The sequence below is a fragment of the Lytechinus variegatus genome, chromosome 2, assembly GCF_018143015.1.
Source record: "Lytechinus variegatus isolate NC3 chromosome 2, Lvar_3.0, whole genome shotgun sequence".
NCBI lineage: Eukaryota > Metazoa > Echinodermata > Echinoidea > Temnopleuroida > Toxopneustidae > Lytechinus > Lytechinus variegatus.
In genome coordinates this window covers 84,488,388-84,512,995 of record NC_054741.1, presented here as the reverse complement: position 1 = coordinate 84,512,995, position 24,608 = coordinate 84,488,388, and the positions used below count along the sequence as shown (strand labels likewise).

The window sequence follows — 24,608 nt, the reverse complement described above, 5'->3', positions numbered from 1 at the left end:
AGAGCGAAAGAATTTCCAAATGATTGCTGGAAGCATTTTAATGATATATAACCTTTCAATTACTAAATTTCCAGTATTTTTAGATTTATAACTAATTAAAATTGAGATTTGACATGATTTCGGTCACAAACATGACCAAGAATGGCCCTAAAGTGCTTCTTTCAAGTTTCAAAGCAAAACGAAAGCATTAGAATATACGAGATATTTATGGAAATGAACAACAAAGAATATGAAAGTGAAAACATCATAACAACTTATAATATTAAATATGATACATGTCTGAATTGGTCTTCACTCTCATATGAGGACCAACCTTGGCAAATGACTTATTTATCTACTCATCTTTTGCATCGACAGGAACTTCCATGCATCATAGTCTAAAACTATATGTGTTTGTAATATGTATTGGCATGGAAAACTTAGTTAATTCTGCCAATTAACTGCTTCATGCATTACAACTAGCTTTTAAAGAAATGAACATTTGGGGAAAAAAATTAATGGTCACTTTGTAATTCCTTTTCCTGTATTTTTTCTATATTTTGTCAAGGGTATCATGATTTTGTCAGGAAGTACTCCAAAATAGAAACGTTTTCTTTCTGCGCCCTGAAAGATTGTTTTCTTGAAATTTTTCTTCATTATGTACTGAATTGTTAACAGTACCCATAATATGTTATGATTGCAAGGTTCCTTTGTTTGGCAGGATGGATAGTACGCATGATATGTTATGATTGGAAGGTTCCTTTGCTTGGCAGGAATGACAGTACCCATAATATGTTTAATATGATTGGAAGGTTCCTTTGTTTGGCAGGAATGATAGTACCCATGATATGTTTAATGTGATTGGAAGGTTCCTTTGTTTGGCAGGAATGACAGTACCCATAATATGTTTAATATGATTGTAAGGTTCCTTTGTTTGGCAGGAATGATAGTACCCATAATATGTTTAATATGATTGGAAGGTTCCTTTGTTTGGCAGGAATGATAGTCCTAATATTATGTTTAATATGATTGTAAGGTTCCTTTGTTTGGCAGGAATGATAGTACCCATAATATGTTTAATATGATTGGAAGGTTCCTTTGTTTGGCAGGAATGATAGTACCCATAATATGTTTAATATGATTGGAAGGTTCCTTTGTTTGGCAGGAATGATAGTACCCATAATATGTTTAATATGATTGGAAGGTTCCTTTGTTTGGCAGGAATGATAGTACCCATGATATGTTTAATATGATTGGAAGGTTCCTTTGTTTGGCAGGAATGATAGTACCCATAATATGTTATGATTTGAAGGTTCCTTTTTTTGGCAGGAATGATAGTACCCATAATATGTTTAATATGATTGGAAGGTTCCTTTGTTTGGCAGGAATGATAGTACCCATGATATGTTTAATATGATTGTAAGGTTCCTTTGTTTGGCAGGAATGATAGTACCCATAATATGTTTAATATGATTGGAAGGTTCCTTTGTTTGGCAGGAATGATAGTACCCATAATATGTTTAATATGATTGGAAGGTTCCTTTGTTTGGCAGGAATGATAGTACCCATAATATGTTTAATATGATCGGAAGGTTCCTTTGTTTGGCAGGAATGATAGTACCCATGATATGTTTAATGTGATTGGAATGTTCCTTTGTTTGGCAGGAATGATAGTACCCATAATATGTTTAATATGATTGGAAGGTTCCTTTGTTTGGCAGGAATGATAGTCCTAATATTATGTTTAATATGATTGTAAGGTTCCTTTGTTTGGCAGGAATGATAGTACCCATAATATGTTTAATATGATTGGAAGGTTCCTTTGTTTGGCAGGAATGATAGTACCCATGATATGTTTAATGTGATTGGAATGTTCCTTTGTTTGGCAGGAATGATAGTACCCATAATATGTTTAATATGATTGGAAGGTTCCTTTGTTTGGCAGGAATGATAGTCCTAATAATATGTTTAATATGATTGGAAGGTTCCTTTGTTTGGCAGGAATGATAGTCCTAATAATATGTTTAATATGATTGGAAGGTTCCTTTTTTTTGGCAGGAATGATAGTCCTAATAATATGTTTAATATGATTGGAAGGTTCCTTTGTTTGGCAGGAATGATAGTCCTAATAATATGTTTAATGTGATTGGAATGTTCCTTTGTTTGGCAGGAATGATAGTACCAATAATATGTTTAATATGATTGGAAGGTTCCTTTGTTTGGCAGGAATGATAGTCCTAATAATATGTTTAATATGATTGGAAGGTTCCTTTGTTTGGCAGGAATGATAGTAGGGGAAGGCGGGGTAAGTTGAGCATAGGGGCAGGGTTGCAAAATTCCCAGGAATTTTCGCGGTGGAAACTTTCCATGGGAATAAACGGGAATTTATTGGAAATTTTGGGAATTTTCGGCAATTTTCGGCAAATTTCAAGAAGTGTTGGGAATTTTCAAGAAATGTTGAGAATTTTCAAATAGTAGCAATTTTCTGATATTTATATACAGGAATTGAAAGGATTGTTCTGGTAGATGATGCTAGATTGTCCTTTGTCAGCAAGTTTCAAGCAAAATATAAATGCTAAGACAGTCAAACAAGGCAGAATTTCAATGAATTTCATGTAAAAGTTGATTTACTGTTTTACTGGTTGAATGGTATGTGCGATGGCAGTACATGTACACTGCAAATGCTTTACACTAATGCCTCTTAGATATTCTCATCTTTTTGCAGATGAGAATCATTATTAATAATAATTATGGCATTATTGTTGTTATTAGCATTATATTATTATCATCCATTTCTCATTTATTTCTGCATAGCAGAAGTGAGAACTTTGTGCAGTTTGTAGCGTTAATACAATTGTATGATGAGTATATAGTTTTCTGGCTCAAGCTTAAAGTTAACTTCAGTTCAATTAACCCTCTAGAAATAAACATAGTATTTTTAAAATACTAGATCAAATTAAATGAAACTGATATGAGATTGTCATTTAATGTCACAAAAGATATGAAATTGATAACAAGTTTCTCAATCTCAATCAAGGTCAAAGGTCATTTGAGGTCAATTTTTTCCCTTTGCGAAAAATTATTCATCTTGATTTTTTCAATGTTACCCATTATAATAATGTTATTTCTTGCCCCCCCCCCCATGTTTTTGGGGGGCATCTCAGATAAAAAATAGTAATATAACGTTTTTTGTTCCTGGACCTGATTTTCCCATTTTTAGACTCAAGCCAGTGCCATAGCTGCTGGTGGGATTAGTCTGCTGTGCAAACCTAGTCTGCAGGCACAGACCTGATTGAAACTTTGATCAAGAAGTGGGTCTCCATGCAAAGACTAGCACATAAAATCTTGCTGTTTCCTGAGCGTTAGGGCCTTCTGTACACAAGGCATGAGTAGGCTGCACATTCAGACCCTTAACTTGAGTGAAGGCTTTGCACAGCAGACAAGGGCAAACCCTTCACTCAAGGAAAGTGGTCTGAATAAGCAGCATAAGGTTTCTGCCAATGACTTGTGTACAGAAGGCCCTTTTGTTCAACAGAAAGTTGTATTCATGCTAGTCTTGTATGAAGTCCCACTTGTGATTCAAAGTTTCAATAAGGGTCTGTGCATGCAGGCTACATATAGGGAGCAGTGTTCTCTTAATAACATGCTATTATATAATGGCAGGTTATATAAAAAAAAATTGACATTTAAAGAAAAATAGAAAAAAGTGTAATGCAAAGTATTATTTTTTTTTCATGTTGAATTGAAAAGCTTCATTTTGTACATAATGCTCCATCATGTTTAATACTACATATGCTATAATGCAAGGCTCGACATTAGCGGTGGCCCGGGGCCACCAAAAAATCATCTCGGGCAACCATTATTGAAAAAATGTTAAGTTTTGGTGGCCCGAATCGGGCAACCAATAATTTTCAAAGTAGCGCAATTTTTCTCCCGATTTTGCATGCATTTATCAACTTTCTACAGGTCAAATTGCAAGAAAATTCGTCATGCGCCTTTTTTGTTAATCTACACACAAATACACACACAGATAGATTGCATAGTCATGACAGTATGTAGGCCTACCGCTAGCATACAGTATATTATTAAGCCAGCTGTGCCGGCTGGCTGAGCTTTGCATGCGTGAAACCACTGCAGCTGGCTGTGCGCTAGCAGACTATTCAGACTCAGGGAGCTGCGATACAAAATGTTACTGCTAAGAAATCTTCACCAGAACTTTGAAAATCTAGGTCAAAGTCACATTTTACACAAGTGAAATGCCCTTCTACAGTCCATATTACTGAAACCTGATTATTTGCAAGCATTAAAAGGAGAAATTATGACCTCTCTTTTGACTAAAAAAGACCGATTTCCAAATGCATTAATACACATAAAACACATAGGCGAGTACATCACAGTCCCACATGTGCATTTGTATGTATGTTGATATTTGGTTTATTTCGACACTGTGTCTCTTCTAGCCAAAAATGAATAGACAGCTTCTTTCTTTCTTGTTTAAAAATGACTTCTTAAACCACTCTTAAGGAAGTAAATACTTTGGGAAGGTATTTCATTGATATGAAATGTGAATTTTTTCCATCATTTTGTCAAATATAGGGAAGGAACTTTCTCACTGTTTTTTTCCAGATAACTTTTCCCGTTTTCTTATTTTTTCTTTCATTTTTTTTTACAGTGATTAAACCATTTATACCCCTTCCCATTGAATATGCCTGATTAAAGAACATGTTTCTACTGAATGATAATAATTTTCCCCATTTTTTTGATAATTTTGTCTTCATTTTTCTTACATTTTCTTTGTTTTTTTTCTCAATTTTTTTTCCTCTTCTTTGTTTTTTCTTTTGTTTTATTTCACTAATTAATTTTCACAATTTTTTTCTTTTTTTTCAATATATATATATACTATTCTAATTTTTTTTTTTAATTTCCCCCTTTTACACATTGTTCTAATTCTGCAGCATATTTTTCTGTGATTTTCTCCTGCTATAACATGCTGGAAAAGAAAAAATAAACTGGATTTGGGGCCTGCATAATCTAGGTTTTATGAATTACCACAAAATAAGCAAAGTAGTATAACAGCAAGCACGATTTACATACAAGATGTACAAAGAATAGAGGTACGTGGTAGTGACTTGATAATAATTTAATTTTTTTTGGCCCTATTCATTTTTAATCAATGTTTTTCTTTATATTTTTCGGGCCACCAAACTTTACTAATGGGCCACCAAAAAAAAATTATTTGAAGGTTTTGGTGGCCCGAACGGGCCACCACCAAAAAAAGTTAATGTGGAGCCTTGTATAATGTATTATGTAGTTTGATGATTATTTTATACCATGGGCAATTTAAAGAATGAAGAATAGTATAAATACAAATGGAAAATATGATATTTTAGGTTATCAATTTATAATTTTGTATTTAAAAACAGAATTTATCACTTTTTGTGAAAAAAATGAAAATTCCCAAAATTCCCGGCAGCTGAAAATTCCCGAAACTTTCCATGGAAATTTTCCAAAATTTCCGGAAAGTTTCCAGCCCTTTGCAACCCTACATAGGGGCAAGTTGAGCCACCAGCCCCAGGCCAATAATGAATGAGTCAGACATTGTGGTGGTGTCATGTATTGATGGCCCATAGCATGACCCCTAAACCCACCACATTGTTTTCAACTTTGAAACAAAAAGTAGTTTTTTAGAGGGAAAAATATGAATTTCAGCAAAAAAGTAAAAAAGAGTGTGAAATAGATAAGTGCTTTATAAACACACACGTCTTTAAATATAATAAATACATGATAACAACATTATTAGTCCAGGTATGGATCTTCAATCTTGTCATAGTCTTTTATATGATGGATGCATAATAAATGTGTGGATACAAAATTATCGCACTAAGTTCGGACTGGGGTAAGTTGAGCCAAACAGCATGGGGCAAGTTGAGCCATGGTAATTCTTATGGTAATGTATCTTAAAAAACAAACCATAAAAATTGACTGAAATGCTGGCTGAAAGGAGCAAATTTACATGACTGCTCTTTTCCTTTTAAAGGATGTTAGTATTTATAGAGAATTAGCAAGTGAAAAGACTTTAAACAAAAAATTGACAGGCTGGTTCTCCCCTCATACATTTTGTACATAGTTTTTAGGCATGGGACTCTCGGGTTTTTTTCTTTTCGGGTACCCGTGGTAATTTTCGGGCGGGTACCCGGGTACCCGAAAATCATGTCGCTCGAAATATGACTGGTGGAAAAACCCCATAGGTGACGTCATCAAGTCAATGCGATGCAAGCCAATGCGATGCAAGCCAATTATGAATGAAAATATAGTAAGCATGCGCATTGCAAGCCTCCCGTGCGCCATGCAGTATTCCATCGAAACAAGTCTGCAATACTCTGTCACCTCGTACCAAAATCGACCTAGAATTCCACTTTTCTATATTTTATATGAATTATAAAAGTTATTCTCAGAGGATCTGTTTCTCACCGATACCGCACAGGTAAGCAAATTTTTATTACTTCTTGCTTTTCCGTCAAAATCTTATGAAATAGCGTGTCGATATTTACATCGTGTTCGTGAGTTTGTAGAATCTATCGCTACGTGAACAAAGTCAATTGATTTCCGGGTTTCGGAGCGTCAAATGCGCCAGCCAATCACGATCGTGTTACCATTTTCAGTTTATGATGAACTGAAAATGGTATCAAGAACGTGATTGGCTGGCGTCTCGTGTGCTCAGAAACCCGGAAATCAATCGACTATGTTCACGTAGCGATAGATTCTACAAACTCACAAACACGGTGTGCACATCGATGCTACATAAGATTTTGATGGAAAAGCAAGAAGTAATAAAATTTGCTTACTTGCGTGGTATCGGTGAGAAAACAGATCCTCTGAGAATACCTTTCATAATTCATATGAAATAAAGGAAACTGGAATTCTAGGTCGATTTTGGTACGAGGTGACAGAGTATTGCAGACTTGTTTGACGGAATACTGCGTGGGGCTGAGGCTTGCAATGCGCATGCTTACTATATTTTCATTCATAAATTGGCTTGCGTCGCAGTGGCTGGATGACGTCACTGCGCTGCAAAAGAAACATGGCGACGATTGAACGATCTCAGTCACATCATCATCACTTGAAAAACTAGTATATTTATGGATATTTCGAGGGTAATTGGTGAGATTCAAAATGAGACTTGTGTACTTTTGTGATGAGTTTACAATCATGTCTTACACTACGCAATACAAATCAAATGTACGTTATACTAGTGAGTAATTTTCGGGTATCGGGTATTGATTTTTCTACCCGGGTACCCGACGCTTCCGGGCAGAACCCGGGTACCCGGGTTTTAGTCCCAGCCCTAATAGTTTTTGTGGCTCAACTTACCCCAGAAGGTGGCTCAAACTTACCCCATATATGGGGCAAGTTGAGCTATTTGACATCGTTTTTTTCAAAGGTCACAATGACTTTTAGTGTGGAGATAGAAAGTTATATATAGGTGGAAAATATTTCAGAAGAATTAAATTTCAAGGCAAGGTACTTATTTCGACAAGATTATTAATCATATCAATTCTAACATGCAAAAAGCAAAAACTGTCACAACTTACCCCGCCTTCCCCTACCCATAATATGTTTAATGTGATTTGAAGGTTCCTTTGTTTGGCAGGAATGATAGTACCCATAATATGTTTAATGTGATTGGAATGTTCCTTTGTTTGGCAGGAATGATAGTATCTATAATATGTTATGATTGGAAGGTTCCTTTGTTTGGCAGGAAATATGCAGAGAAACAAAAGAAGCTTCTAGAAGAACAAAGGAAGAAAGAGGATCAGGAAAGGAAAGAACGTTATAGAGAAGAACAGAAGAGAAAATTGAAGGAATTTTCATCAGGCGGCAGATCATCTATTGGATCTAAAAGCCTTGATATGGGAGATCTTTTGTCAAAGAGTTTAATGACATCACAACAAACCAGCATTGTTCAAACTCAAGGAATGCACTATCAACATGGTAATTCACTTATCTTTTTTAACTTGTGAATCTTAACATGTATACTATTCACCTTAAACAATTCTCTTCTTCAGATTTTACTCTTAATTTAAAGTATCATGAATCATCAGAATTAAGTAAGAAAATGAAAATGAATAAATAACCCAAAACAAAACCATAGGTGGTATTCAGAGATTCATTTTATCTCATGTAAAATAAGATATTTATCTAAAAAATCAGTAAAATAAAGTACCTTTAATTAAAAATTGGCATTCTGAGAAAGCATTTTTTCTTCATTTTATCTATTTATAAAGCAATATTATGTTGCACTGTCATCTTATTCAACCAATGAAAGTCCTTTCCAGAAGTAGGTGGGATAGAGTAAGAATGCATCTACATGTATTTCATATCATCCAAATGCGCCTGCACCATTCAGTGTGTCCCTCAAAACAGGAAACTCAAAGATAGATTTCACACTTTATATGCTTTCACTATTAATTTGATACTATTGGTAAGTGTGGAATTTCATCTTTAATTTGAGACCAACAGCTTTATTCATGGCAGATTACAAACAATAAATATTGAGGCATATTAGAAGAAATTTGCACAAAAACTGTTGTGTGAATCTGAATCCACTCTCATTTTAAGGATTAGTGAGAGAAACTTATGAAAGAATATATTATAAAGAAATTCTAATGAGCAGGATCTTATGAACCAATCTTGTCAAATTTTTCTGTGCAGTCTGATTTTGGCATTGAAATTTCACCTTATGACTGGTCCACAATCCAAATTTGGAATATGTCGCATTTAGCTCATTTTCTGTAAAAGTGAATGAAAAGTATCTTATTTGAGGTTCAAATTAACTGAAAGAATACCAGATTTTGGATAATTACCAGCCTTTATTTTGGAGTAAAAGCCTAATTAGTTACAACCAATTGTATGATTGCTATGACGTCATTAGGACTAGATATTAAATTCGCTTTTAAAAAAGTTTTATTCTAATAAGGATGATAGCATAGTCACAGATTTTAACATGTAGGTGTTCGAACAGTGATTTAGAACATTACGCAGTAAGATATTCCATGTCTCAATATTAGCATCAAATTCTAATATGTTTTAGTATGGTTGCAGACCAGTAAAGTGTGCCTTAATACTAGGTATCAAAGTGCAGAGGAGAGATTTAATTGTATGATGATGACAGATGTCAATGAAATAAATTTTCCTTTCAAGAAAGCAGACATGGGAATCCCATTTTTCTTCTTTCTGGAACGCACTATACACTAGTGTGTATGTAGAAGGATTTATTTGAAAATAATGAACAAGTCTCTGAACTTTTGTTAGATGTCAGTTTATCACATCTGTTAAATGCATCACTTCAAAGACCATATAAAGTCAACAAAAGTCTTATGAAATATTCATCATGCTGCATGAATAATGTTTTTACTATCCAATGATAATACCAATTTTGTCTCGCCTGCATTAGATTGTATGATGCAGAGGCATTTCACTCCGTTATTTTCATGTCTACATATGATTGTGATTTTTTGCATGGTCAGCCCCACAATTTTGGCTCAGCCCCTTACCCACACTTTGAAAACCGTTCCGCGGCCCCTGTATTGTGCCGTATCATCATAGGGGGTTTGGTAGTATCCTCTACAACTTGTTAGGTCTTATTAAAATTTGAAAATGTTGGTGGCTACCCCGATTATAGGCCCCTCCCCCATTTTTAAATTCTGGATCCACCCCTGATTTGTCCATGAATTAAACTGATCATGAGAAATTGTTAGGAAAACAATACATTTATGCAGTATAAAGAGTATTCATTCCTAAGTTTTCGAATGTGCTCGCTCAACCATGAAGATGTTAAAAGTTCGGAAAGTGTGTGGTGATAGAAATGATGGATGATAAAAACAACAGCAATTAAAGTCACATTTGAAACCGAATTTGCCCCCAATATTCAACTTTATATTACCCTTTAAAATGAGTCTGTGACATTGAAAATACCCATTTTCCCACTTTGATGCGTGCTCACTCATCCATGAATATACAAATCGATATCATTTTTGCACAGAATTCTGCCCATAGGTTGATAAAAATTACTGCCAAATGACATTGCTAAAGACAGCCAAGTTGAGAAAAAGTTCCACCATATTTAAAGGACAAGTCCACCCCAACAAAAACTTGATTTGAATAAAAAGAGAAAAATTCAACATGCATAACACTGAAAATTTTATCAAAATCGGATTTAAGATAAGAAAGTTATGACATTGTAAAGATTCGCTTCATTTCACAAAACAGTTATATGCACATCTCGGTCGTCATGCAAATGAGGGAACTGATGACATCACTCACTCACTATTTCTTTTGTATTTTATTATATGAAATATGAAATATTTTGATTTTCTCATCATTGCATGTGAAATGAAGTTTCATTCCTCCCTGAACACATGGAATTCCATTATTTCAACATTTTGTGCTTCAGGCAAGGAGGTCCTAATCATCAAATTCATAAAAATTGAAATACTGTATAATTCAAACAATAAAAAACAAAAGAAATAGTGAGTGAGTGACGTCATCAACTCTCTCATTTGGATGTAACTGGCTCGTTCATAAAACTATTTTGTTAAAAATAAGCGAAACTTTTAAATGTCATAACTTTCTTATTTTACATCCGATTTTGATGAAATTTCAGCATTGTGCTTGTCTGATTTTTCTCTATTGATTCAAATCAACATTTTTCTGAGGTGGACTTGACCTTTAATAAGGGGTTATTTATTCTTAAACATATATATGCACCCATAATGTACACAAGTCTATGAGAGAGGAAGTCAAAAATTTAACAAATATAAAATGAAGGGTTTGTTTCATGGACGGTTTTTGTTACTTCTGCCAACAGTTATTTCATGAAACTTTGCACATGGCTTCAGAGTATCACTATCCAAAAGGCGCACACCAAAATAACAATTCTATACGGCACAGAGTGGGCCCAAGGTCGTGAACTTCCCATTTGCATAATTTTCGAATATTGTGTGCTCACTGATGCATTAAACATCAGGATTTTCATAAAAATCAAATCAAATGAACCATGCAAGGAGGTTTGTGCCAGATATCCATAGTTACAAATTGCGTTTTTCCAATAACGTAAAAAAGAGCTTATCACATTTCACATGTTCATTCAAGCGTGAATGTTTAATTAAACGCCTTTGAATCATTGAAGCATGTTAATTGCTCATGAACATAACGAAAAAATTGATAAAAGTAGGTCAAAAGATCAGTTTCAATTACCAAAATGACACAATACTTGCCTATGATATTTGAAAATTGTATTTTTTGTTTTAAATAAATGTTCATCGAACCGTGAAACGATGAATATTGTTGTAGATATTCTTCCCCAAAACAATTGTCATCATATTCGATCATTTTTTATAAAAATGTGGAAAAAATCCAATTATACCTAATTTGGACTTGTGTTTATTCAACCGTGAAATTTAGCCGAAAAAGTTGTATCGTCTTTTAGAAAGTACCTTTTACAAGCCTTCTGATTATCTTTCATGATGAAAATGTGGAATTAGTTCCAATAAAATGGAATCAAAGTCATGATATTTGGCTTGTGACTTTTGAAAAGTGACATTTTTGCCTTCCGACGGCGCTCACTGAAGCATGACGTAAAATACGTCCATAACATTTACTCAGAGGGTAGCTTATAAAATTACCTACATGCTCATGTAAAAATATATCAAAAACTCGCATTGGTTCGGAAATGATTGATGTTTGTTCAAGGGGGGACTTACTTTTTTTGTTGTGTATATTTCAAATTTTATCTGAAGGGCTATTCCATGGTCATGTTACATTTGGAAACACCTTGACTCATACTTGGAGCTGTAACTCCATTATTATTGATAGGAACTAAACATCTCATCACAATTTAGTACCCAGTCTGACTATCCTTTGTATAAAAACAAAACTTGGGAAATTTTATTATGCTCCTGGCAAATCTTTTGAATGTGTCGGTTACTCACGTTACATGATTTGGACATGCATAAAATGAAAAGTCGACATAAGTGAAAGGTCTCCTCATACAAGGCTTTTATGAAAGTTGATTATATCCATTTCAAAGAAGTATATTAGGGAGACAAACTTTGTATATAATTAAAAAAATAAAGAACACATGGTTTTTACTTGGGGTGCAGATAATATGGTTGCTCACGTTACATTTTGTCCATGTATGGTTAAGAACACACATGGCATTAAAAATTCAATGATGTGTGTAAAATTCATTGCTAGGAACATCAAAAAGAGATTTTATACCAAAAATTGGAACAATTGGAGCTTTATTAGGGAGTAGGAGGGAAAAGTATGATTTCGTTTACAAATTATGCACAAATTAGCATAATTGCTTAATACCAATTTGCTTGAAATAAAATACTGTATAGTATTGTAGATTATGTCCAAGACAACCTGCGCGCAAAGTTTCGGCGTGATCGTGCGGCTAATGGCCGAGATTTCAATGGGGGCCTGGGAGGCCCCCCCCCCCCCCCGCCATATCAACTCCCAAAATACCCCGGCCTAGATAGGGTTACAGGTATAAACGGCTTTCAATGTGTTGTTCGACCACTCTTTAAAGTTTGGTTAATCGAAACCAAGTCTTACTAATGCACTCTTGCTTTGTGAATACTTCTGCTAATATTCAATTTTTTGTGTGATTGTATGACCACTGATATTTTGACGAACAAAGAATCACATCAAAGAGGTGTACCCTCATTTTGCTTTTAATTAATCAAAAAGAACTTCACAACTCACCATGAGACTTAAAACTTGACATCCCACAGAAAATGTTACCTAATAATTTTTACTGGTTACTCACATTACTTGATGGTTACTCACATTACAAAGTTACTCACGTTAACAGTTTTTCTTCATCATTTTTATAAAAAAAAATACATTTTAATGATTTTGATAGTCATCACTGTGTCAAAGATTGTTTGAAGGAAGAGAATTTAAAATCCCACCAATTAACTGTAAAGAATTTTTCTCTCAGAAAACAAAGTCAGTTTTTTCGGTTACTCACGTTACATCACCTGAGCAGGTGGTAATATTCATTTTTGAATGAGTACTACAAATTTATTTGAAAAGCAATTGTGTATTTTAAGTAATTCGACTCTTCTGAACTTCAGAAATATATAAAGTGGTATTTTTTTGCAATAACAAAATGGTAATAAGGCATATTTCATTTTTCACTATTTTCCTTGTATTTTGGTACAGAATGGAAGACTCAACTTTTTACAATTTTTTTCCAAAGTATACATATGAAAATAAACTTTTTATTTCTTGTTCCTGAAACTATCATGTAAGAAAGACTTAAAGTAGTAAAAAAATCAAGAAAATATTGAATTTGAATTTTTAAGCTCATGTCCACCAACCTGTGGAATTGCCGTGAAGGAAAAAATGATCTCAGAATACCAATTTCATTTTCCAAAATAAAATGAAAATTTTTAAAGATAAAATAGCCTCAGATTACTGTTTCATCAAGTAAATTTTTTGTTATTTTGTATTTATTCTGTATGATATATATTTGTAGCATGTATGGTTGTATTATAAAAAATTTGTAATTGCAGGTATGGCTTTGCAATCAGTTAGTTTTATACCGCAAGGTCAAGTGACTCCTGGGCTAGTTGTTGCCCAACAACAGACTTCTTCAGTTACAATGACACATTCTCAGAGTATGGATGGTGGATTCAGTGGTTTCCAGAAGGCTGTACCATTGGCATCTAGTGAGCAACAAGGCAAAGAAGAGGACTTTGGTGACTTTTTACACGCCCCTTCAAATTCAGGTAACTTGATAATGGATGGTGTTTCATCCTGAGATTAATTAGTCAAGTAGATGAATTATGGCATGACTGTCAAGTTGGCTATGTAATATGTATGCTATTGTTTTTTGGCTGAAAGTGGTAGTATAGAGTATCTACTACACAAATATGACAGGCACCACCTTGGCACATGTGAGCAATTATTATTTTATGGACGTCATAAGCCATGCCTGTATTTTCATCTTAATAATGACTTTTCTATTTTATGAAATAAACCTATCATGTAAGGTATCAAATTATCAAATTAAAGCTAATGGAAAATCGAATGGAAAAATAAGAGATTAGTTAGTAAAGATCATTTAGGCTCATAATAGGTTGATTGGGTAATAGAGTGCCTAAAATCTCCAACAAACAAGTTGTATGCATATTTTGCTGACAGTTGTGTAGTGAGATTAATCTTTCTAGTGCCAACTTTGCACCCTTTGTCATTCCTTTTTTCAGATATCAAGAACCTCACTTTCATAGAGGCCTTACCTCTCAGTTATGATGGAATATGACCTATACAGTGCATTTCATTAAAAGGAAACCTGTTTACAGAGATAGATATCACATTTATTGTTTTTACTATAGATTTAAAATCTCATGGCTAGAGTGGAATGTCATCTCTCAGATGAAACCAACAATAGCAAATTGTTCACTCATGGCAGATAGCAAACAATAAATATTGAGGCATATCAGAAACTTACGTGTGAATCTGAATATACTTTCATTTCAGGGATCAGTTAGAGAATCTTAATAAAGAATACAAAAGAAATGCTAGTGAGCTGATAGTCGAATATGCACGGGCATCATATCATGAACCAATTTTTCTGTGCAACCTGGTTTTGACAAATTTTCAAATTTGTCTTGCTCATTAATGTGTGAAGTGTTCGTCTCATATTACATGTAGGTATCAAAATAAAGAAGAATAATTGAATTATGTGATTATGTAAATATCATAATTTATTTGTCTTTGAATTAAAAAGACATGGAAATCCCATTTTCTTTTTTTTTCTGGAACGCACTGTATAGTTCAGAAAATAAAAAAGTATCATGCTTGATATCAAATTATTAAAAGCTTATGGCATATTAAGGACATTCCACACTTGAAATTAAATCTATTTATTTCCTAAATATGCTAATCATAACATGGGTTTTTTTTTTTGCTATGAAGCTTTCAATTTTACCCAATTGGATTTTCTCAAGAATTGCACGTTCAAGATATTATGGCATTTTAACACCTTAATGAGAACACTCAATGTTGAATTTAAATCTCTGGTACTCAGTGAAGATTCATATAAAATTTTATAATATTTTGCAGAATAGGTGAAAATTGAGTACTTGAGATGGAGAATCCATTCATATTGTTATTCATTTGCTATTTCAAGGCTAGCAGCATCTTTAATTCTTAAAAAAATTATGAAAGATGATAAAAACTTATCTCGAAAAATTGAAATTTCTATAACGAAATTTGAGAAAGACAATAAATGCTGCACTTTATTTAAAATCCATGCCATTTTCCCCAGAGTTGTAGAGGAAGGTATAGTGAAGAGTTCTAATCATGACAGGTTCAACTAAAGAGATGGATTACCTTCCCAATGTTGCCATATAGTTAAGGGTTTTGATGTATTCTCCTGCATACCCTGATACAGTCCTGTTTGCACCATTTATCAGATATAAATCTTTTACTGGAAATTTTTGATAATTGTAAAGTTGAAAACTCACAATTCTCTTTCGTCACGACATTTCATCAACCACTATTGGCTTCATCAGGCAAGTGCAATACCAGCATATCTTTCCAAGTGAAAGGTTAATCAAGTCTTACTGAACATCCTGCCTGAGTTTCATGTCACATGACCAAGGTCAAAGGTCATTTAGGGTCAATGAACTTAGACCATGTTGGTGGAGCGTTGTGGCCCAGTGATTAGTCTTAGGACTTTGAAACAGAGGGTCGTGGGTTCGAATCCCAGCCATGGCGTAATTTCCTTTAGCAAGAAACTGATCCACAGTGTGCTGCACTCAACCCAGGTGAGGTAAATGGGTATCGGTAGGAAGTAATTCCTCAAAAAGCTGTGTGCGCTATGAACGCCTAGCTTAGCCGGGTAATATAGGAGCGCCTTGAGCACCTAACAAGGTGGATATGTGCGCAATATAAATACCCTATATTATTATTATTATCAACATCAAAATCTTAACCTAAGGTTAAGTTTTTGTAATGTCATCATAACTTAGAAAATATATTGACCTAGTTCATGAAACTTGGACATAGGTTAATAACGTATCACTGAACATCCTACATGAGTTTCACATCACATGACCAAGGTCAAAGGTCATTAGGGTCAATGAAGTAATGAACTTTGGCCAAATTGAGGGTATTTGTTGAATTACCATCATAACTTTGAAAGTTTATGGATCTGATCCATGAAACTTGGACCTAATAGTAATCAAGTATCACTGAACATCCTGTGGCATTTCAGGTCACATGACCAAGGTCAAAGGTCAATGAACTTTGGCCATAATTGGGGTATCTGTCGAATTACTATCATAACTTTGAAAGTTTATGGATCTGATTCATGAAACTTGGACATAAGAGTAATCAAGTATCACTGAACATCCTGTGCGAGTTTCAGGTCACATGATCAAGGTTAAAGGTCATGTAAGGTCAATGAACTTTGGCCATGTTGAGGGGGTATTCGTTGAATTGCCATCTTATCTCTGTAAGTGTATTTGTCTAGTTCATAAAACGTGGACATAAGAGTAACCAAGTATCACTAAACATCTTGTGCGAGTAATAGTAGTTTTCAAAGTAAGCACTGAGGTGCTGTATTGAATCGCGTGATGCAGGTGAGACCGCCAGAGGCATTCCACTTGTTATTATTTTCCAGTAAGGGATTTATAACTGATATTTCAAGTTAACTGTATTAATCATAATATTTGTAGATTCTTGTTTGCATTCATTTATTGAAGAATTCATGAAGCAGTACATGTAATATAGAATGTATTTTATATTCACCTATAGATCTGCATTTGCAATGGTAATTTTGTCACATCTATTAAACTCGTGTTTGATTTTTATAAAAAACCTCAAAAAAAGTTTGGAAACCTGACTTTGATATTAATATCAATGAATAGAGCATTTAATTCCCTTTAAAATGATACCCTACATGATATGATTATTTTTCATCATGGATTTTCATCTCTATTGACACAGACAAAAAAATCATGTTCTGTATTGCCCCATCATGACTATTTCTGCTCGTTTTGCAGCTTTTCAATTCAGACCTCATCCAATACTTTTGAATCGTGCTCTTTTCATGATGGCATGATCATACCAAGCATGGTATCATTTTAGAGAGAATTAAATGATCTTTTAAATGATGTAAAATATGCATTGTGTAAAATTGGGAGTTGGGGAAATTAATGGCCAAACACATATTTCCAAACTTTTTTTGAGGGGTTTGGTTTATGTTATCTAGGACTGCAAATATTATTCAAAAGGATTTATCTTTACTTTCACTCATATTAGGGTCTGTGGTAATCCAACCAGGACAAATAGCTCATGAGCCTAAAGTAGAGACACAATTATCAGAAGCTGATGATGAAAGCTTTGGAGATTTCCTTGGAGGAAATGATGCCTCACAGAGTGAAGAACATTCTGATAAGATTCCAAATGAAAGCCATTCACATTTAAAATCAAAAGGTATGCTTCTTTAATACCATATGATTCAGTTTGATAATTGAAATAACATCATTGATAGAGTTGATAAGAATTCACATGTCCAACTTGGTATATGCAATTTGGAAAGTAATTTTTGTCTCACCTGCATTTTCCGACAGTGACATCTGCATTATCGGCATTGAACTCTTAACCAAGGTTAAGTTTTTGAAATGTAATCAAGTATTACTGAACATCTTGTCCAAATTTCTAGTCATGTGACTTAGGTTGCATGTCATTTGACCATGTTGGGTGAATCAACATAAAAATCTTAACTGAGGTTAAGTTTTTGAAATGTCATAACTTTTGAAAGTATATGGATCTAGTTCATGATTTGTGGAAGTACATTTACATGTAAGGGTCTTTAAGTATGAATGATCAACATGCACCATTCTGAGGCAACGTGATCAATTCAAAAGGTCATTTAGGGTCAGTGAAAATAGTATTTGGATCATGCGAACAGTATTTTTTTAATGAATAATTATAAATCTTAGCACTGCTGGAATATTGAAATGCCCAATGCAGGTGAGACTACCAGAGTCATTCCACTTGTTTAATATTGTTTAAGTCAATATTGTAGCATACAGATATCAATTCAGTATTTTAACTTAGTTGATTTTCTTTTGTATGCAGGAGTCACAATATAATCAAGTGGAAATTGAAGCAGTTTTTCACAAATTTCTGTGTGTTCTGTCTCAAAGCATTCTTATGTATGAGAATGCTACACTCAAATTCAAATTGTAAAACAAAAAAATTATTCATTTTTGTCTCCCCTGCATAGCAGAGCAAGACTACATGTATATACACTGCTTTTCCGATGGCGGCGTCAACATCAAATCTTAACTTAGGCTAACTTTTGAAATTACATCATAACTTAGAGAAAGTATATGGACCTAGTTCATGAAACTTGGACAGGGTAATCAAGTATTGCTGAACATCCTATTAGAATTTCATGTCACATGACCAAGGTCAATTAGGGTCAATGAACCCATGTTGTGGGTAATTGTTGAATTGCCATAACTTTGAAAGCTTATGGATGTAGTTAATGAAATTTTGACATAGGGGGTAATCCAGTATCATTGCTTATTTTGCACAAGTTTTAGGTCATTTGATCAAAGTCAAATGTCATTTAAGGTCAATGAATGTAGTTGAATATTATGATATTAATGGTGTGTTTTTTTGTGAATAAGTATTTTATAATCATTTTCAAAGTCAGCACTGCTGCTATATTGAATTGTGTGATGCAGGCGAGACTTCCAGAGGTTTATTAAAGATAAATCATTACTAGTATGCTGTACACCTGACATTCATGTTTCATAACCAGCTATAATCATTCTAATTATGAGAAATGTACTATAGGTTGAGAACCAAGATCAGTCAGACCAAGAGCAGAATGAGTCATTCAGATACACTATGAAATATTATTTTGATCCATTCCCCAAATGACTGTATCATAACTTGTCCAAAATCATCTTCATTTAAAATTTGAATTGGATGAAATATTGAATTAGGGTTTTAAAAAGGTATAAGTAAAGGTATAACCTACTTGAAATCATGAAATGTCTATTTCATTCATAACATTCATTGTTTGTAATCATCAAAAGTAAAAAAAAAATATTGCTTCTTTCATGAAAGTTTACAGAAAATGCTATTCATAATTTTACTGGACTTGTACATAAAATTATGCTATTCAGCAATCTCTTGTCACTTTTGTTGCCACTTTTTTAGATCACATTGAAATTTCCCTTGAAATCTCTTTTTGAATTTAATTTATCTTTTATGCTATATTTACCATGCTGATGAAATGGATTTGAACATGATATCCAAACTTTTATTTTTTCATCAGGATCATCATTAGAGAACATGATGATGCAGTCAACAGACCTCTCTGAATCTAAGAAAGAGCGTAAACGATTCAACCAAAAACCATCACTTAATGAAGTAAAAAGTTCTACAATTTCTGGGTCAAAGTCAGTAACCAGTTTTACATCAAGTAACAAATCTAGGTCATGGCAACAAGAGAGTGAGGACCTGTCAACACTGTTTACCCTTCCCACTCCAGCCCAAAGTGGTGCAATAGGACAAGGTGATGTAGGAGAAACAGTACCTCAGCAACAGACTCCTAGACAGCTTCCAGCTTGGTTAGTTTGAAAGAATAAGGGTTTCATTCTATTTACCATAGAAAGTTCATATTTTGTTTTATTAATGGGAGACCTCTTCTTTCTTGTAATTTAAGCAGTGAAACTTGAAACTTGTCACTGATCATCTGGCATTATCTGGAAGAAGATGCAGGTCATTTTATAAAGGTCAATGGTCATTCAGGGTCAATAAACCTCACCCATGTTGCAGAGATGCCAAGCGTTCCGGGTTGCCTCATAGTTAATATACTTGTATAGGTCTTGTTCCTCGGAGACAGAAACAAAGAGAGTGTTATGGCCAATGATATCTTCAATACATTATAATGCTATTAACTACTATTATTTCCTACATAAATTATTTATGCTGATTGGTTTAAATGGCATCATGTGACCAAACGTATTCTCACTATTTTGCGATGATGTCGAAAATGAAACTCCCACCGAAGAAAATGTGCTATTCCGTGACGTCAATGATGGAATAGTTGACCATTCCATCATTGACGTCACAGATCATTGACACAGACCCCAACCCTAACCCCTCGGGCGCACCGGTCATCGAGTTGACTTTATTGGGCAAGTTCCATGAAGGGACAGTGCAGGCACAAATCCGCATTCCGCTGAGTGCATGGTGTCGGGAAAAGTACATCAGTCTGCGCAGTGCGTTATCTATATTTAAGTTCAGATTAAGAAAAGATGAACTACGTGTACAAGAGTAGATAGACTATTGTTCCACTTTATTAAATGTAAGATATAAAACAAATATAACAGGCCTTTATTTCGAAAGTATAGAGGACATTATTTATCGTTGTTGTACTGGCCAAATTACTATTTTTTCTCAGGTAATATATTCATTGAGTCCTGATTGTCATGATAATGGGGAGGGGGGGGGGTAATATATTCATTGAATCCTGATTGTCATGACAGGTAGGGGTGGTAATATATTCATTGAATCCTTATTGTCATGACAGGTAGGGGGGTGGTAATATATTCATTGAATCCTTATTGTCATGACAGGTAGGGGGGTGGTAATATATTCATTGAATACTTATTGTCATGACAGGTAGGGGTGGTAATATATTCATTGAATCCTTATTGTCATGACAGGTAGGGGGGTGGTAATATATTCATTGAATCCTTATTGTCATGACAGGTAGGGGGTGGTAATATATTCATTGAATCCTTATTGTCATGACAGGTAGGGGGGTGGTAATATATTCATTGAATCCTTATTGTCATGACAGGTAGGGGTGGTAATATATTCATTGAATCCTTATTGTCATGACAGGTAGGGGGGTGGTAATATATTCATTGAATCCTTATTGTCATGACAGGTAGGGGTGGTAATATATTCATTGAATCCTTATTGTCATGACAGGTAGGGGGGTGGTAATATATTCATTGAATCCTTATTGTCATGACAGGTAGGGGGGTGGTAATATATTCATTGAATCCTTATTGTCATGACAGGTAGGGGGGGTGGTAATATATTCATTGAATCCTTATTGTCATGACAGGTAGGGGGGTGGTAATATATTCATTGAATCCTTATTGTCATGACTGGTAGGGGTGGTAATATATTCATTGAATCCTTATTGTCATGACAGGTAGGGGGGTGGTAATATATTCATTGAATCCTTATTGTCATGACAGGTAGGGGTGGTAATATATTCATTGAATCCTTATTGTCATGACAGGTAGGGGGGTGGTAATATATTCATTGAATCCTTATTGTCATGACAGATAGGGGGGTGGTAATATATTCATTGAATCCTTATTGTCATGACAGGTAGGGGTGGTAATATATTCATTGAATCCTTATTGTCATGACAGGTAGGGGTGGTAATATATTCATTGAATCCTTATTGTCATGACAGGTAGGGGGGTGGTAATATATTCATTGAATCCTTATTGTCATGACAGGTAGGGGTGGTAATATATTCATTGAATCCTTATTGTCATGACAGGTAGGGGTGGTAATATATTCATTGAATCCTTATTGTCATGACAGGTAGGGGGGTGGTAATATATTCATTGAATCCTTATTGTCATGACAGGTAGGGGTGGTAATATATTCATTGAATCCTTATTGTCATGACAGGTAGGGGGGTGGTAATATATTCATTGAATCCTTATATAATCATTGAATCCTTATTGTCATGACAGGTAGGGGGATGGTAATATATTCATTGAATACTTATTGTCATGACAGGTAGGGGTGGTAATATATTCATTGAATCCTTATTGTCATGACAGGCAGGGGGGTGGTAATATATTCATTGAATCCTTATTGTCATGGGGGATAGTATATATTCATTGTCTTATTCTTATTTCCCCCTTATCTTTATCTTCCACTTATTTTCTACAGGGGCCCTTTCCTTTATCTGAGAGGCTATCCTTTTTTAGCTTCCTTCTCTCATTTTTGTCTTAACCTGCGTAGCAGAGCGAGAATATAGGCGCTGCTTTTCCAACAGCGGCATCAACATAGAAATCTAAACTGAGGATAAGTTTTGAAATGTCACCATGAAAATGAAAGTACATGGATCTATTTCATGACCATGAGGGTAATCAGGTATTACACCCTGCCTTAGTTTCAGGTCACATGTCCAAGGTCAAATGTCATTTGGGGTCAATGAACTTAGACCATGTTCAGAGAATCAACATTGAAATCTTAACCAAAGTTGGGTGGAATTTGAAATGTCATATCTATTTCATGAAACTTGGACATAGACTAATCAAGTATCACTTATTGCCTTGCATGAGTTTCAAGTCACATGATTACGGCCAAAGTTCATTTAGGGTCAATGAACTTTAATCATGTTGGATTATTTGTTGAAATACATTCATAACTTTGATGTTTATCTTACAGGCTTCAAAATGAGGCATCATTACCAGTAGTTTATCATCAAGTACTTGAAGCATCCAGCCAGGAGGGAGTTATACAAACAAACCTTCTCTATCCTATTTTCCTTCTCTCTGGTCTTGACCGTTCATTGCTTGGCCATATCTGGTCTGTGGTCAACTACACACTTCCTGGTCAGTTAGTGGCTCAAGAGCTTTACATAGCATTAGCTCTCATTGCCCAAGCTCAGGTTGGTAGAAGTATTTTACAGGGAAGTTTAACCCGTATCTACCTAGGCTATTTTGGAGAGATGTTACATGATTGTGCTAATGTAGGATCACACTGACACACATCACTCCATGTACATATCATGGCATCGTGTCAAGTAATTGTACTCACGCACACACATGGTGTGGCCTGTGCCTAATGTAAGCATATCACTCACTGCACACAAGACTTGTATTGCATTGCAGGAATGAGTCGCTCAGTAATAGACAATGTGGATAGTTGGCTACCACATATAGTAGACTGGAAAACTGATCATATTACCACAATGTGGCCCTGTTGAAAATACATATATATTTCATTCATTAAAACCTCCCCACCACCCACCCCCCCCCCTCCCCCCACCCCCGATGAAAAGGGAAAACTTCAAAATGCCAGAACTTTCTTATTTTACATCAGATTTTGATTAAACCTTTAACCCTAATTCTCCCGGGGGGGCCATAATGGGCCCCCCCCCTCAACAATTTTCGCGATATATCTGCTGCGCGAAATTTTTTCACCTCGCAGCTCACTGACTTTTTACATTCAAGTCTTGCCCAAATTTTTAGACCAAAGTTGTGAAGCCCGGGTACGCGGTTACGACATTATGCAAGTGCATGTCAGACCCAAAATTGCTCATAAACGTGATTTCATGTACAAATCCAATGCAAATTGCGTATTTAGCCAAAATTCATAAATGTATCATTATTTCTACTTTTACTAATGAAACTTAATTAATTTTGCCTTGTTTATGATCAGAATTATGTCTGGAACAATTTCCATTGAAAAAACAATAAAAAACAAAAAGTAAAAAAACAGAGAGAAATACATAAGAAATTCATAAAACAATAAAATACATGAGAAATTTATTTCCAAACCAAAGTTTTTTTGAATTACGATTGTTAAGAATGCTACAAAGAAATTTTTTACCAAAAGTTAGCATTCTAGGAGCTTTATTTAGTGAATTAGAGCAAAAAGTATGATTTATGCATAAATTAGCATAATTAATTCGTATAAAATAAAATGTCATTATTTTGGAAAATTTTACCATACAGCCTTGTAGATTACATCACACACTACCAGCGTGCAAATTTTTGCGTCGCTCGCGCGATCGGCGGCCGAGATCTTAAGGGGGGGCCATAATGGCCCTCCCCCCGGGAATGACAAGAATCAAAATACCCCGGGAGATTTAGGGTTAACATTATACTTGTTTGATTTTCTCTATTGATTCACACAAAACATTTTCTGGGGTGGACTTGACCTGTACTGAACATTTCATAAGAATCTTAAAAGAGACTCCAGACCAAAATTGAGTTGTCATAGAGCGTTTCTTTAATTAAAGATGTGAAATTCAATTAATTATGCTTTAATTTGTATCTTATAATTTATTGAATTTTAAGAATTTTGGTAGAATCAATTATCCAATTTTGGAGATTACATCATAGGTGTCAAGCATTCTGAGGTCTGAGGGGGTGCCATATAATCCCCATGGGCTATGTAATCTTTAAAAAAAAGCCCTGGCTAAATAACAATATACAATTATTTGTATTGTTTGATTTAGAGAGGTCATGAAGTATCTATATCGGCTCTGTGCAGTGTATTAGAAGCACCAATTCCACAACTCAATCAAGTTGGACAACCACCTCAATCACAATCTACTCTACAACAACCAAGCATTGCATCTCAACATCAACAAGAAACAGATACTACTACTACTGCTGCTAATGCTGTTACTGATACTGCTGGTGCTGATGTGGGTGATGTTGCTGTTGATGATAACTTTGCTCCATTCCAGGAAGCCTCCAGGTCTACACCTTCTACTGCTCCTACGGTACCAGCCATACTCCCTTCAATTA

General features: G+C 34.7%; 1 protein-coding gene across 2 annotated transcripts in view; it reads left to right on the top strand.

The window, feature by feature from the left end:
* LOC121409331 (synergin gamma-like) overlaps window positions 1-24,608 on the top strand; it is a 77,737-nt gene that overhangs the window by 17,789 nt on the left and 35,340 nt on the right. For both annotated transcript variants that reach the window (XM_041601266.1, XM_041601267.1), the window contains exons 4-9: window positions 7,739-7,971; window positions 13,566-13,781; window positions 17,323-17,496; window positions 19,358-19,652; window positions 22,516-22,738; window positions 24,314-24,608. In XM_041601266.1, coding sequence (XP_041457200.1) covers window positions 7,739-7,971; window positions 13,566-13,781; window positions 17,323-17,496; window positions 19,358-19,652; window positions 22,516-22,738; window positions 24,314-24,608 — 1,436 coding nt within the window. The remainder of the gene's footprint in view (window positions 1-7,738; window positions 7,972-13,565; window positions 13,782-17,322; window positions 17,497-19,357; window positions 19,653-22,515; window positions 22,739-24,313) is intronic.